General features: G+C 42.5%; 1 protein-coding gene across 1 annotated transcript in view; it reads left to right on the plus strand.

Moving 5' to 3' along the window:
• ST6GALNAC3 (ST6 N-acetylgalactosaminide alpha-2,6-sialyltransferase 3) overlaps window positions 1-16,467 on the plus strand; it is a 225,296-nt gene that overhangs the window by 124,765 nt on the left and 84,064 nt on the right. Inside the window, exon 3 of the mRNA XM_069738303.1 lies at window positions 4,684-5,093. Coding sequence (XP_069594404.1) covers window positions 4,684-5,093 — 410 coding nt within the window. The remainder of the gene's footprint in view (window positions 1-4,683; window positions 5,094-16,467) is intronic.

A 16,467-nucleotide genomic window follows, 5' to 3' on the forward strand; every position in this document is an offset into this window, starting at 1 on the left:
CTACATTACAGGGAGGGAGTAGTATATATCTACTTTACATCATGAATATGGAGGCAGTATTGTTTGTACCTCCAATATTTACAGACAGAAACAGGGAGACAGTACTATCTGAACCTTCATTATTTACAAACTGTACCTAAATCATTTGCCGGGAGATACAAGGAGGTTGTGCTGTATGTACCTTCACCATTTACAAACAGAGACAAGGAGGCAGCACTATCTGTACCTACAGTACACAATTTACATAGTACTGCCTCTATCTACCTACAGTACAGAGAGGCAGTACTATCTACCTACAGTACAGAGAGGCAGTACTATCTACCTACAGTACAGAGAGGCAGTACTATCTACCTACAGTACAGGGAGGCAGTACTATCTACCTACAGTACAGAGAGACAGTACTATCTACCTACAGTACAGAGAGGCAGTACTATCTACCTACAGTACAGAGAGACAGTACTATCTACCTACAGTACAGAGAGGCAGTACTATCTACCTACAGTACAGAGAGGCAGTACTATCTACCTACAGTACAGAGAGGCAGTACTATCTACCTACAGTACAGGGAGGCAGTACTATCTACCTACAGTACAGAGAGACAGTACTATCTACCTACAGTACAGAGAGGCAGTACTATCTACCTACAGTACAGAGAGGCAGTACTATCTACCTACAGTACAGGGAGGCAGTACTATCTACCTACCGTACAGGGAGGCAGTACTATCTACCTACAGTACAGAGAGACAGTACTATCTACCTACAGTACAGGGAGGCAATACTATCTACCTACAGTACAGAGAGGCAATACTATCTACCTACAGTACAGAGAGGCAGTACTATCTACCTACAGTACAGGGAGGCAGTACTATCTACCTACAGTACAGAGAGACAGTACTATCTACCTACAGTACAGAGAGGCAGTACTATCTACCTACAGTACAGAGAGGCAGTACTATCTACCTACAGTACAGGGAGGCAGTACTATCTACCTACCGTACAGAGAGGCAGTACTATCTACCTACAGTACAGAGAGACAGTACTATCTACCTACAGTACAGGGAGGCAATACTATCTACCTACAGTACAGAGAGGCAATACTATCTACCTACAGTACAGAGAGGCAGTACTATCTACCTACAGTAAAGAGGCAATACTATCTACCTACAGTACATAATAGGGAGAGATGGGAGTTTGAACTGTCTTTACCAACGATACTTTCAGGCAAAGACAGGGAGGCAGTACCAACTGTACATAAATAATTCACAGGCAGAGACAGGGAGGCAGTACTGTCTGTACCTATATTATGTACAGATAGACATGGGCAGTTCTTTACGGTTGTACTTTCTGTACCAATGACATTTTCAGGCATGAACAGGGAAGCAGGACTATGTGTACCTACATCATTTACATGGAGAGACAGGTAGATGGTACTATCTGTACCATAATTTACATGGAATGGTAGAGAGGCAGTACATTCTGTGTTAAACATAATGATGTAGCAGTGTTGTGCACGTTACTATAGTGGAGTCCAGTGTGTCACTTCAGCACTTGATTTATTATTAGGAAGACTGCAAGTAAATGTGCTGCTCTGATAACCAGGGCGAACAACAGAAACGGCCCAATGCCGACCCTGGGATCACTTTCATAGCAAATGTAACTGATAACTTTTTAGTTTTGAGGATTATTGATTTTCATTTATTTTTGTTTTAATGAGAACGAGACGATACAAATAACTTCAGCGCTGCTGTTCTGGTAAATCTCTGCATTCCTGATATGAAGTAATTGTGGAGTATCTTTTCTTCGTTCTCCGCATTGTGCCGTCCCTCTGTGATTCCTCCTGTAAATACATGCTCTGGGTAAAGGCCTCCTCTATTTTGCGGGGTCAGACGCTGCAGTAACGTGACGTATTCCTGGCAATGAGCTTCCAGTATAATGGGGAATATTGCTGTAAATTCTTCAGTTTACACTAATAATCCTTTTGTTTTAAAGCGAGTTCTGTGAGTGGCTCTTTAGTACCTGTATAATGGCCCGAATCCTCGACTGAGGACATTAGCGGGGGCTCTCATCGCTGGTGAGAGGGGTGTCTGGGACAAGAAGCACCACAGTTCACAAGTGACTCTTCCTCATCCCAGTTTATTTTTGCTACAAGTCACGGATCTCGTTAGTTCAGTAAATTGTCAGTAGGCTACGGTAATTAAATATGGACAAAGATAATTGTGATGGCCCCATACTGTCATCTGTCGACGTTCGTACCCTGTTATGTGGTTACATGGAAGTCAACCACGGGTAAAGATGCAGAAAAGACCCAGGGATCGCCATGTTAGCGGACGCCAGTGTTTTCTAAATTTTTTATAACTAGGAAAAAAGTGAGAAAAATTCCAGGAATTGATTCCAACTCTTAACATTCTAGGATTCTATGATCTTCAAGATCGATCCCACCATCATTCTGCTCTCATGCGTTTAGTAAAAGCTGTATCCGGAAATGTTTCTTCTTTCCTCATGTATCCATATGGTTTTTTTAAGGCGCTTCTTTTGTATCTTCAGAAACGACTTTTATTCTGTGGGTAACCAAATACAATTACAACAATAACGTCTTTATTACCGCGGCGTTCTTTACATAGTTAATTATATTGCTCATTACGGTAAAAACCCACACTATCTCGATACAGAAATTTTCTGATTTTTGTAAAAATTATTTCTTACAATCAAAATGACATTTATTATCTAAATAAAATCCAAGTGTTTTACAGAAATCCAAGCGAGATAAGAGCGGAACCTGGAGGAGCGGCGCAGATTACGGCTGACATGCTTTGTTACGAGACGATTCATATAACTAACCGTAATCTCTCCCAGCAAAGCAGACTGCAATTTATACGTATGAATAAAATATGCAATACGCCGCGCGCTTTTATATTGCTTTTCTGTTTTATGCCCGGATTATCCATAAATCTATTCAATAAAATTGAAGCAATATTAATGCCGCTCACTCTCTTGTTTTCTATCTATGGCTTTTTTGATTGAAAAAGAAAATATCCAGCGCGGGAAGCGAATCGTTATTCTGCATCTGTCTTTTATCAGGACGGTGTGCGAAAAGAGAGATAAGAATGGAGGGAAAACTGGATAAAAGAGGACTTCTGCTTATAGGCTTTATATTGAAAATATTAGATAATTGCAATTGTAAGTCCGTGATATACAGCTTTTATTAAAAATATTCAATTTGTATAGTTATTTGCAAAAACAAAACAGCACCTCCTGTCTCCTGTAAGTGTGAACAGGTGCAAGCAGCTGTGTCTGCATAATATACAAACAATAGAATGCAACCGCCTCTGTAAGATGTGTAATCATCGGCTGTATGAGATTTGGATGCATTACCGCTATATAGAATATACTTATACAATGAGGGAACTTAGCGCATAAATGGCCAATTCATGAGAGCCCACCAGCCATGGCAAGGCGACCGCTCTCTGGAGGGACAATAAACTAATATTTACTACTTGCTTCTTATAAAATACGTTAACACCCTAAAGCTATGTCCACACTCAGCATTTTTGCTGCATTTTTTTCTGAAGCCAAAATTCACTCTTTTCCTTCTGTTAGATCTTTCTTTCTTATTCTTTCTTTCTTTTTCTTTCTTTCTTTCTTTCTTTCTTTCTTTCTTTCTTTCTTTCTTTCTTTCTTTCTTTCTTTCTTTCTTCCGTTCTTTCTTTCTTTCTTTCTTTCTTTCTTCCGTTCTTTCTTTAGGTCTGTCTTTGGTTCTTTTGTTCTTTCTTTCTTTCTCTTTCTTCCTTTCTTAGGTTCTTTCTTTAGTTCTTTCTTTGGTTGGTTCTTTCTTTCTTTCTTTGGTTCTTTCGTTCTTTCTTTGGTTCTTTCTTTAGTTCTTTCTTTGTTTGGCTGGTTCTTTCTTTCTTTCTTTCTTTAGTTATTTCTTTGGTTCTTTCTTTAGTTCTTTCTTTGGTTGGTTCTTTCTTTCTTTCTTTGGCTGGTTCTTTCTTTAGTTCTTTCTATCTTTCTTTCTTTCTCTTTCTTCCTTTCTTAGGTTCTTTCTTTCTTTGGTTCTTTCCTTGGTTCTTTCTTTCTTTTTTTCTTTCTTTGGTTCTTTCTTTGGTTCTTTCCTTGGTTCTTTCTTTCTTTCTTTGGTTCTTTCCTTCTTTGGTTCTTTCTTTGGTTCTTTCTTTCGTTCTTTCTTTGGTTCTTTCTTTCTTTGGCTGGTTCTTTCTTTGGTTCTTTCTTTCTTGATCCTGTTGAATTGAATTCCGGTGATTTGTTTTTTTTTTTGTCTTTTGATCACAGTACAGCGCTTTGTGTAACAATCACACCCCCATAATGTAAAGGAGACGGGCCTAGTCTATAAAGATTGTGAACTTGCAGTGGGTTGGTTACACATGTGAGCTCAGTGAAGGTTGGTTTGTAGCTCAGTGTCACTCAGGGAGATATAAAGCTGTACACTTTTATAGTTGTTTATGAGTTATTTAGAGGTGGACCTTAATTCTAAATTTCTCCTAATTGCACTCCAATTTTGGATTTCTAATCAATAATTTAAAAAAACCATATACTGTATATTTGTTGTGTTCCATGAGATAATCAGCGCCTAGCTACCTTCCCTCACGGAGATTCACTTGAAGTTTGTAACTTTTCTTACTGATGTCATATATGTCTGATGGGAATTCTTGCTTTCATCTCCAGCCTCTCCAGCTTGACTGCAACCATTGTGCAATCGTCTCCAATTCTGGCCAGATGACGGGTCAGAGGGCCGGACGTGACATTGACCAATCTACCTGTATATGGAGAATGAACAATGCTCCAACCAAAGGCTACACGGAAGACGTTGGCCAAAGGACCACAATCCGGGTCGTGTCCCACACCAGTGTCCCTCTGCTGCTCAAGGACCCCGATTACTTCTTCAAAGAAAGCAACGATACGGTCTACGTCATATGGGGTCCGTTCAGGAACATGCGGCAAGACGGGAAGGGGATAGTGTACAACATGTTACGAAGAACAGTGGAAAATTACAATAACGCTAAGGTTTATGTCACTACAGAGATGCGTATGAACTACTGCGACATCGTCTTCAAGAAGGAGACCGGTAGAGATCGGTGAGATGCATGCTCTTCTTTGGGGTAGCTGCGGAGTCTCATCTGTACAGTGGCATGTGATTTGCATTTGGACACGTTTGCATATATGACTTAATAGCTGAAGCGGGGTCTTGGTATTATCGCGTACTAAGATTGTATAGAATAGGACAAGAGTAGAGATGAGCGAACCTTTCAAGGTTCGGTTTGGTACTGTTCGAGCATACCCGCACCACCTTCAGGGCGGCCAAAACATCTAAAATTAGGGGCAGACACCAGGAAAAGTGGCATCAATTGACCCATCAGATGCGCTAGAAATAAATAATTAAAAAAAAAAATTTGACATGGGTTCCCCTCTATTTTTGATAACCAGCCAGGTAAAACTGACAGCTGTGGGTTGCAACAATCAGCTGGCAACGTTAAGCAAGGCTAATTATCAAGAATAGAGGGGTCCCCACGCTGTTTTTTTAATTAAATAAATAATTTAAAAGCAAAAATGGTGTAGAGTCCCCCTTCATTTTTGACAACCAGCCAAGCTAAAGCTGACAGCTGGGGACTGGTATTTTCAGGTTGGTAAGGGGTCATGGATATTGCCCCCCTTCCTTGATAGCAGCCTGCAGCCGCTCAGAAAAGGCACATCTATTAGAATGCCTTTTACTTTGTAAGAAAAAATTGTTTTAGTGTCACCTTTATTTGAGACTCATTAATATTTTGATTTTCTGTTGATTGGTACGGCGTGGATTTGCTTTTTGCATGAATACTATTTTGCATTTAAGGGGTTAAACAGCAGTGATCGGAGCTATCTGTGTGACACGGCTGGCACTTGCCCCATATGGAGCAGGCTCATGAGCTGAGCCTCTATTATCGATATTTACAGTACATTGTGGAGAGGGAAGGGGTTAAAGGGAATTTTGAGTGTGCAGTCCTGTCTGCGGACAGCATGTTATAGAGGAGCTGTAGTTTGTTCTGTGGGAAAAGAGTCAACGTAACTTGGATTATTTATATTAAGAGTCCAGTGGGCGGTTCTAATCAGTGATTGACAGGTCTTTTTTGACCTTCAGAACTTTTCTGCTAAAGCCGCCACTTTAGTGGAAGGTTTTGCTCCATAAACCCAACGCAGCGTCATGGTCGCCCTCGACCACGGACCTCATCATCATTTTTATGTATTTTCCCTACTCCGCCCATGTGACCTCTATGGCTTCCAGCTCCCTGTTCTCCACTTTTCCACCCTTTCTGCTGTCTCTACAGTTGAACACACTTTGCATTCTCTCTGTGCCATCTTGCATTACGTGAGTCGAGTCTTTCTCGCGCTTTTGCTTCTCCAGCCACGTCGTAATAACATCAGTAGCATCGGTACATTGCTCCCTGATTACACATGAGCCCCCACAGGCGCCGGCGGGAGGAACCAACCTGCATTATTTATTCTCCGATATCCGGTGAAGTGCCGTTCCTACTTGGGCCTTCGGGCACAATTACGGAAAACTATTGAACATATCTCACATTATGAAACTACGAGAAAAACTTTGGAAAAAAAAAAAGATGGTGTGAAACGGCCGATATTACGGCGTCAGGCGCGCGGTCTTATCTGCAGCCTCTGTGGTCCGGGAAACATTTTTTATGATAATTAGTCTCAGCTCCCTCATAAACCATAACTCAGCGCTCACTGATAAAAGTCCCGGAGTTATTGAAATGTAATTTGTTTGGTTTAAATTGAAGCTTCGAGTCTCATTTTCAGAGTATTAGATTACCGGGGAAATACAGTGTGTCAGGGAAAGTAATGGATCCCGCTCCCCGGCTGAACAGTGTGGGAAGGAATGACTGTGTCGGAGTCCTACAAGGAGATAAGAGCGCTATGGCGGTGGCGGAGGCGCCTGTCGCTGGGGACATTACATGTATAATGTCATACTATTGCACCAAGCCTTCACAAGCACAGCGGCACACCAGAGATACATAGGGCGTTGCAAAAAGGCTCAAAGTGGCTACATTGGACCATTGGCAGCAAAGTAAAAGAAAGTGACTGTAAAAAATCCTGCGCCATTATGTATCTATATAGAAGTCAGAACGTTTCTGATACAGAGCTCCAGATCCCCTGCATAATCATAGCGCCAAATAATAAAACGTGTCCTGCCTCCTCTAGGGGGAGCTCAGGAGCTTGCCGCAGACAGAGACTACAGTCCACAGTGAATGAAGCCGCAGGAGAACCTGTGCGACGATGCTCTAGTCTAGGTCCATAAGACTGATGGAGGCAGCGAGGTACAACGCTCGGCCCCAATAGACATTGATGGGACCGCTGTTCTAGTGATTGTTAGAGCACTCACTGACTGATGACACCCCCTTTTCTATAAACTAGTGGAGCTTTCAGACATTATTTGTGAGCAGCATTCTAATGATCTATGAAGCTTCTACAGGAAATAACCGATATCCGTGATCTAGCGATTGGTGGGATTCCATAGTATTGACTGGGACCCCCTGATTTAGTGGTTGGTGGAGCTCTCACAAACATTGACTGGAACCCCCTTTCTATTAATTGGTAAATCTCCTAGACATTGACTTAGACACTCATTCTTATGATTGGTGGAGATACTATAGACAGTGACTGGGATCCCCATTCAAGTGATTGATGCAGCTGCCATAAACTTGACCAATATCCCTGTTTTAGTTATTGGTTGAGCTTCCTCAGACATTGACTGGGAACCCTGTTCTGAAGATTGGTGGAGCCACCACAGACATTGAGCGGGACCCATTATAGTAATTGGTGGAGCTTCCATAGACATTGTCTGGTCCACCTGTTTTATTAATTGGTGAACCTTCCATAGGCATTAACTGGGACCTTTGTTCTACTGAGTGGTGGCGCTATCACAGACATTGACTGGGTCCCAGGTTCTAATGATTGGTGTAGCTCTCACAAACATTGACTGGGACCCCATTTTAGTAATTGGTGAACCTTCCATGGGCATTGACTTGGACCCCCGTTTTAATGATTGGTGGAGCTTCCATGGACATTGACTTGGACCCCTGTTCTAATGATTAGTGGATCTTCCATGGACATTGACTTGGACCCCCATTTTAATGATTGGTGGAGCTTCCATGGACATTGACTTGGACCCCTGTTCTAATGATTGGTGGATCTTCCATGGACATTGACTTGGACCCCCATTTTAATGATTGGTGAAGCTTCCATGGACATTGACTTGGACCCCCGTTCTAATGATTGGTGGATCTTCCATGGACATTGACTTTGACCCCCGTTTTAATGATTGGTGAAGCTTCCATGGACATTGACTTGGACCCCCATTCTAATGATTGGTGGAGCTTCCATGGACATTGACTTGGACCCCTGTTCTAATGATTGGTGGATCTTCCATGGACATTGACTTTGACCCCCGTTCTAATGATTGGTGGATCTTCCATGGACATTAAATTGGACCCCCGTTTTAATGATTGGTGAAGCTTCCATGGACATTGTCTTGGACCCCCGTTCTAATGATTGGTGGAGCTTCCACATACATTGACTGGACCCCCTTTTTAGTGGTTCGTGGAGCTTCTGTAGATAATGACTGGGATCCCGATATAATGATCACTTGAGTTTCCACAGACATTGATCGGCCGCCCATCTAGAGATCGGTACAGAGGCTCTTTGGATAGATGATGAATGTCATTTGTATAAAAATCCCTTTAGCGCATATACCGTCGTTGAGTGCAATTTAGATGTTCCGTTTTACATAACTTTTTCAGAATCTTTATGGAATTTTATGTTCCTAAAGAAATTTTAATATCAGAAAAGAAAAAGTAAAGTCATTGGAGACGTGCAGTCTTTTTGACGGACAGTCTCTGTATTCTTGGCAAGTCTTTTTACAGCTCGGGATTCTTGATAAGTTCAGAAAGGAAGTGATAAGCAAGGATCTTTGCAATCATGAGGATGAATTCTGCTGACCTTACTGATGACAAATCAATGCATTCAAGTGAAAACCATCAGTAAGTAGTAATATACCTGCTGATGGTTTTCAGTTAAAAACATGAATTCTCTTGGTTATTAATCCTCAGTCCATTAGAAATAAACAAACTAATAAAAGAAAACAACAAAGGCTGTAACCTATATTGGTACGTCATACTCCATACTTTCAACCCAAATGTTGGATTTTACTGCCTAAACCCTATATTCGACAGATAAAACCATGTTGACTATTATTATGTATATTGCCTTTCCTTCTTTACTTCCCGCCATATTTCATAAGACTCGACGTACAGTTATATTTGCGCCCATAACTAACTACGCCAGGAAATGCTCCACGCCGTCTGCCCATAAACAACATAAATAATTAAACTAAAACAATTATTTTTCCTGCCATAAATCTGGCCCTTATTTTTTTTGCCGGTCGTTACGGTATAATTTCACTAATCATCTTGATACACGGCATACCTGGTGATTTATGCGGCCTTACATAATCATCCAGACAAGACCGAGCCGACCGGTCTGGCGGATCCGTCTCGTGCAGAACCCGGTGATTTCGGATACAAATTAAGATTGTGTACTGAAATGTATTAAATGTTATTAGACGTGTAGATCAAGTTTATAGTCTGCAAAATGGAGCCTTTGGGAGGAAATTGCTCGCTGGCAGCGTTTACGAGACTTGGTTGCGTATCAGCCTCTTCTCTTTTGTATGCGGTGCCCTGGATTAATGGTTATAGGCGTGAAGTCATTCAGGCTTTTTTTATTTCCACACCGCCCCCCTCACACCGGCGTGAGACCACCGAGGGGATGGAGAACATTTTATATCGTTTTGTTTTTCTGGATGGTTTTTGGATAAGTTTCAGGTCTTTCTCCAATTACATTTTTTAATTTTTCAGATTGATGCGCTCTCCGCCACCGATGGCTCCGGGAAGTAAACAAGGACAAGGAGATGTGCTTTGTTTTTTTCGTGTCTACCGTGATGAATTAAGGGACGTCCAATAATAAATATTATACTGCACCAATAGCCAATGCTATTTGTGGGCATTGCCCATGAGGAGGGATGGGGTGACAACCAATCGGGCCTCTATTTTTGGTTCCCAAGTTGGATTGTTGACCCATTCTAAAAATTGTAAAACAAAGAGAGTGCAGTGCTGTTTTCGATGCAGCCCATCCATGGGTTCATGGTCTGACAATGGCCACCATGTAGTAGATGTTGGCCGATACTTCCCCTATAATAATTGATATAATAATTGATACTTATTAAAATATTTTGCAAGTTTAGCAGTTGCTGCATTCCGGAATCTGCAAAAACTGTAGCCGCCGTATACTCGTAGCTTTAACCCAACGTTCTAAGAGGTAGATACAACTAGTTGTGTTGTAGGTGGGATGCCGGTGCTCGGCGCAAGGCCGGTCTCTTACCCCCCTAACCTGTGACCCATTAGCGCTCTGTGAATCCCTTCCACCAGTCTGTTACTGCTCAGCATTATCCCTCAAGAACATATATAGTAATAATTTTAAGAAAATACTGATTTAATTATAATTTACTTTTTGCTGAAATGAAACATAACATTTTGAAAACAAAAAGGTACTATATTATGATATACTGCTTACATTTTATCTACATTTTTTTCTATAACTATTTTACTTCACCCTAATTTTAATCCTTGCCTTAACAAGGACCCTAAATATAAAAAATAAATCTTTTTTTATGTCTTTGTAGTACATTCCCACTGACTGAGTTCTCCTCCCATCAACACAGGGTGGTTTAATTACTGCTGGATCCTATCTGCCCTTTAAATTGTAAACTTTCTGCCCGGGAAAGGCACATTAGATTAGGATCCCAACAAAGAGGTACACCTTGTCGCTGGCTGTTGGGTTCTCATGAATTGGCCAATTTGTGCGCTAAGAATCTTCATTTTATTGTATTTTCTATAGCAGTAATGCAGTTCCATATAGTCATTGTCTGCATATTATAGCATTTCTAAGGGCACCTCAAGTTTTCTTAATTAGAGCCCTAAACCTAGCTCTAAATCAAACTCTAAACCCAGCATTAACGTGAACCTTGAACCCAGCCCTAAATTGAACCTTAAACATTGCATTAACCTGAACCCTAAACTTAACCCTACCCCGAACACTAAACCTTGCCCTAACCTTAACCCTAACCTGAGCACTAACCCTAACCTAAACCCTAAACCTTGCCCTAACCTTAACCCTAACCTGAACACTAACCCTAACCTAAACCTAGCCCTAACCTGAATTTAAAACCTAGCGCTAACCCAATCCCTAAACCTTGCGGTAACCCGAACCCAGATCTCATCAGCCGGTGACCACACATCGCAAATGCTGTGCTCTGCGCGGGCATCATTGGGCAGGCATTCACGGTGATATTCTAAGAAGAAGCCATGCTTGCCTTTACTACTCATTTAACAGTGGGGGCCTTAATTATATTTACAGGAATTTTTTTAGGAGGAAACCCTAATGGGGCTGTTGAAGTGAGGCAAACCCTTTAAAGGGATATTGGTATCGTAGAAAGTATGGCATATTGGTACGACATGCTATTTTTTTATGATTGGTGGGGGTCTGAATTCTGGGACCTCTGAAGGAAGGGGATGCAGCCATATGCCATTGTTTTTCTGGTGCATGGCAGCGCCCGGCCGCCTACTATGCAGGGAACCTCCACGATACTTCATTCAAGTGAATGGCGCCAACTCCATTCTCCTTAAAAGCCGGAGGGCCAAGAGCGCAATTTTACAAGAGAATCTAAACCAGCGCTGAGTCTCCTTCATCTCTAGGATCGGTGCGAGTCCCAGAGGTCGGACCCTAGCAAGTATAGCGATAAACCATCACTCTACAAAATGCGAAAACGCCTTTTAAAATGCCCTTTAAATGCTAATCACATCCTCCTATCAGTTATACAGAAGCCGTGAATACATATTACTTGGACATGATGTGACTTTGTTGCCGGTAAGGTTACGTTCATAACTTACCCCTCCCTATATGCTGCTTAAATATGTAGCAGGTGTAATATATAGCAGCGCCGGGTCTAATTACCGTAATTACGCCACATACCGCCATCCAGGTGAGCGGCTGATCAAGGTCTCCTGTAATATGTAGCTCTGGGGAATGCTAATTAGCGTAGGTGACTGTGAACGCGCGCAGGACGTCGGGGTAGACGACAGTGACTGTCTTGGGACTCCGGCTCAGACAGAGAAATTGCATTATCTCCACGTAGCAATTTCCTGGGAGCATCGTCTGCATACATTGTAGTGGCAGCGAACATGTAACGAGAGACACGACGAAACACAGAACTAAAGCCAGCAGAATTATTATTTTGATTAAACCCAGACTCGAAAAAAAAAAAGCTAAAAAGTCAGGTCGGAGATTAGAGTCTATGGTGCCGTTCACATGTACCTGTTTTTTTTCTGGATCGGTTGTCTGCAGAAAAATGGCCAGAGACCTTTCCGATTTTGATCGTAGTCATCGATCAAAGTCAACAGTGAATGGACCTAAAAAAAAAAAGAATGGGTAGCGCTCAGATGATATCCATGTTTCACCCAAGTGATTTTTTTTTTCTACTATTTAATGGGTAGAACTTTGGAAATTTTGGGGGTTTCTTTTTTGCATATGAAAAACACGGATGCCTCACTGATGGTAAAAATGGAAACGAGGACCAAAAATGAATGAAAATTGGACAAAAAAGAGTTGGTCAGCCTAAGCTCACAGTAGAATCTAGCACTTTGCCTGGTAGGGGATATCACCCCTTTAAATATCTCACCTTTAATGTTCTGATCACTGTCTCTGTTCTAAAGGTACTCAAGTTTAATCAGATATGCTGAATATGAGCGTGGTGCACCCTGGGTGTGACCAAGAGGCTCAGTGCACCATTCTGTTCGCTGGTTTCACCTGTCCACACCTTCCTCACTGGTGTTTGACTGGCGTGCCTAGAATAAGCACTAAGGTTCACCGTGTAGCCTAATTAGAATATTTGATTAAAGTTCTAATTTTTGCAGGACAGAGACAGTGATTATTACCCTACAGGGGCAATTTTTAGATGTGGTGAACTGGAAGTTGTAAAGGGCTTCTACCTACTCGGATCGATGTTCACTCCAGATGCAGCGACGACACCGGAGGTCAATAGGAGAATCGCTATGGGCAAATCAGCAATGACGTCACTGGACGAGGTCTTCAAATCAAGGAACATTTCACTGGTGACGAAGACTCCTCTGAGGTCAGACGCCTCTCAATCAGCCAAACCAGATCTCCACTGTGCACTGACGAGGGGCAGTACCCCGAAACACAGTGTCTGCAAATTGAAAATTCTGGTTTGGCTATTATCCTAAGTCATGTGACAAGGCTCGTTAAAGGGTCGACATTGACTGTTAGGATTGCTACTTCCAATAGGTGGAACTAGAGTTCTACTCCTCTTCCTCTCTGAAGAGATAATTTGCATATTTCCCAGAGGAGCATTATGGCTTTAAGTCTCCTCACCTCGACATGCTTAACATGTCACTCTCTGCAAGGAGAAACGATACTTCTTGGATCCCTGTTGTCACATATGAATATGAACCGGAACGATACAGGAACAAGACAAGAAGAATCGACGCCTTCGAAATGTGGTGCTGGAAAAGGATGTTATCAATACCAAGGATGGCAAGAAGATCCAATCAAGCCGCACATGTCACTGGAAGCAAGGATCACCGAGCTACGACTTGTGGACACATCATACGACGAGAGCAATCACTGGAGAAGAACATCATGGTCAGAAGATCAGAAGGAGCGAGGCGAAGAGGAAGACCAGCAACCTGATGGCTGGATACGATCAAGATAATGGTGGAGAACACCCTGGTGGACCTATCTAGGCTGCACAAGATCCATCTTCCTACCTTCCATCAAGTCGCCATAGACCGAGCTGAAGGCTGTTAAATAAAATTAAATTAATAGTTTTAATGTAATATGTATGGTGACGTCATCGGATATTAGTTTGTATTTCTTGATGTATGGACAGCTCAGGGTCCAGGCTGTGAAAGGATCAGCTCTCTCTTCCCCTCTCGCAGCAAGAAACCTCAGCACAATACCACCTAATCTTGTGATAAGCCCTGTGGATCCTAGTCTGGCATTGGATTTATATATTTAGGGTTATTATAAATAACTTGGCGCCCTCCAATTTACTCGACTGTAGAACAAACTCATTGGAAGACAAAAGCCCACAATATCCATAAACGTAGCCCCCACAAGGCCTGGCGGCGGGGGTCGGTCTTCTCGGTTGTGTCTGATTTTGCTATTCTTCTTGGTGCAGCCGTTTCCCGCTCACGTCTTTCAATCACCCTAATTACTTCCTTCCATGGAGTCACTCAGTAGTCAGACTATTGCTGGGAGCTGCCAGTTCAGCGTGAAGCCATCGCGTCGCAGTCTGCTCGAGAAAGAGGGAACACTTCAAGGGGAATTAGGAGGCGAATCTCAACCAGGCGAACAATCGGAGAGAACGCCGGGAGACGCAATGAGTAAAATGCCGCCTCTTGTCCTCTTATGACTGATAAGCAGGGTACAGGAAATGTAAAGAGCCGCTCCGCCAAGAGACCGATTCTATGGAGGAATGGGTTTTTTTTTCCTACTGTGCTGATTTATGATCACAGACCACATAAACGTTGGGATGGACTTGGTCATAAACCAGCATGGAAGGAAGATTTCCAGTAAGAGTTGGAAACTCTGGTCAGACTGAGCTCACTAATGGATTCTCAGTTAACTCATTCTGCAGCCAGCAAAGTTCAGGGAAACAGGGAGCCTATCAAGGCAAAATGGTGATTTTTTTTTTTTTAAATAAAAAAAACAATTGTGAAAATTATGTTTAGCCCAAAATATATGCATTTAAGTAAAATAAGATTACCATTCAGGAATATAAAACTGAGATGTGTCAACTGTTAGTCGTAGTTTCTTTGTCATAATCTTTTAGAAAACTTTTAGAGGATAGGGGTTCTCTAAATATAGAGGGTAATTTCTTTCTCGTCGCTTTGATTGCTGGTCATCGTGAACTCTACTAAGGGTTTGATCGTCAGCGTGTCATACCAACATACTGGGGGGAGGCTCCTGCTGCAGGAAATTACCTTACAGTCAAGTCTGATATGGGATATCCGGCTGGTCTGCTGGGACTTGTAGTATATTCCTTATGTGCTTTTGTTTGCATTTTATAGAATTACAGAATAGCATCAGAGCAGATTGGACCTCGGGGCAATTATTCAGAATTTTTGCACTTTTTTTTTTGTATATTTTCGATATTTCCACCCGGGAGTCAGGTTTTTTTTACTGGTGATGGTGACATACAGAAAGCTGACAGTTACAAGTCCCTGTGTGGTTGGATGGTGGGAGTATTGGAGGCAGCAGTCCGGGCTCTGGGGACTCGTCCGCCACATATCACCGGCCGGTCTGTGTATATTCTGCATTTTCCTCCATTAGTCACCAAACCGCTGCCGCTTATCAATCCCATTTCATGGCTATCTATTACGGAGCACCTAGTGCGGGAACAGACAATATTTTTTTGGATGCTACTTGAAAGTCTTAACATTTCCCGGGGGAATCTTAGACTACGTGAGCCACAAACAGATGCCAGCTGCCGGCAGGCCTTAGCCTTCACGGTACGAGGCTTTCCCTCCTGCTCAGTGCGGAGACTCGCTGCATTATTAATGATGTGAGCAAGTGACTTCAAGACCCAGATTAAGTGTATTTTGGGGTATTTTGCTTGAAGGGGGATTGCGGCAGAATATGGCTGTTTTATAGGATTAGAAAAAGAAGATGTGCTTTTTGGGGAAACAGTGCTACTCTTGTCCATGGTTGTGACTGGTACTGCAAGAGAACTGTAGATAGTTCTCCATATCTGAGGCTCATCCATAGAGAAAGTTACGTACATCAAGATCTAAGGGCTGAATATAAATTGTATCCAATGTCACTCGGCATCAGTTTATTTAGAGGGTCCGGTATAGAGGTCAGTACCTTTTTTAGTTAGGGTTTCTGGAGTGCACTCTATATTTGTTTCATAGGATCATATGTACTTTTTGGTATTAACAAGCCTTATGTACTTGGGGGCATATCCTATATAGTTTTGTTGGGCATCATGCCAAAACGTTTTGCGCTGCGCTTGCCACATTTTGTTCTGCCCTGTGGACTCTTCTCGAGGATGGCAAGAATGAGCAAACTTCCCTGCCGCCATCCTGAATGCCTCTTGTGATTACTTAGCACCCGAGCCGTCGTGAGAAGAGGAGCCGTCGTGTGAAGAGGAGCCGTCGTGTGAAGAGGTGCCGTCGTGTGAAGAGGAGCCGTCGTGTGAAGAGGAGCCGTCGTGTGAAGAGGAGCCGTCGTGTGAAGAGGAGCCATCGTAAGAAAAGGAGCCGTCATGTGAAGAGGAGCCGTCGTAAGAAAAGGAGCCGTCGTGAGAAGAGGAGCCATCGTGTGAAG

Source organism: Ranitomeya imitator, chromosome 8 (assembly GCF_032444005.1).
Source record: "Ranitomeya imitator isolate aRanImi1 chromosome 8, aRanImi1.pri, whole genome shotgun sequence".
Classification (NCBI taxonomy): Eukaryota; Metazoa; Chordata; class Amphibia; order Anura; family Dendrobatidae; genus Ranitomeya; species Ranitomeya imitator.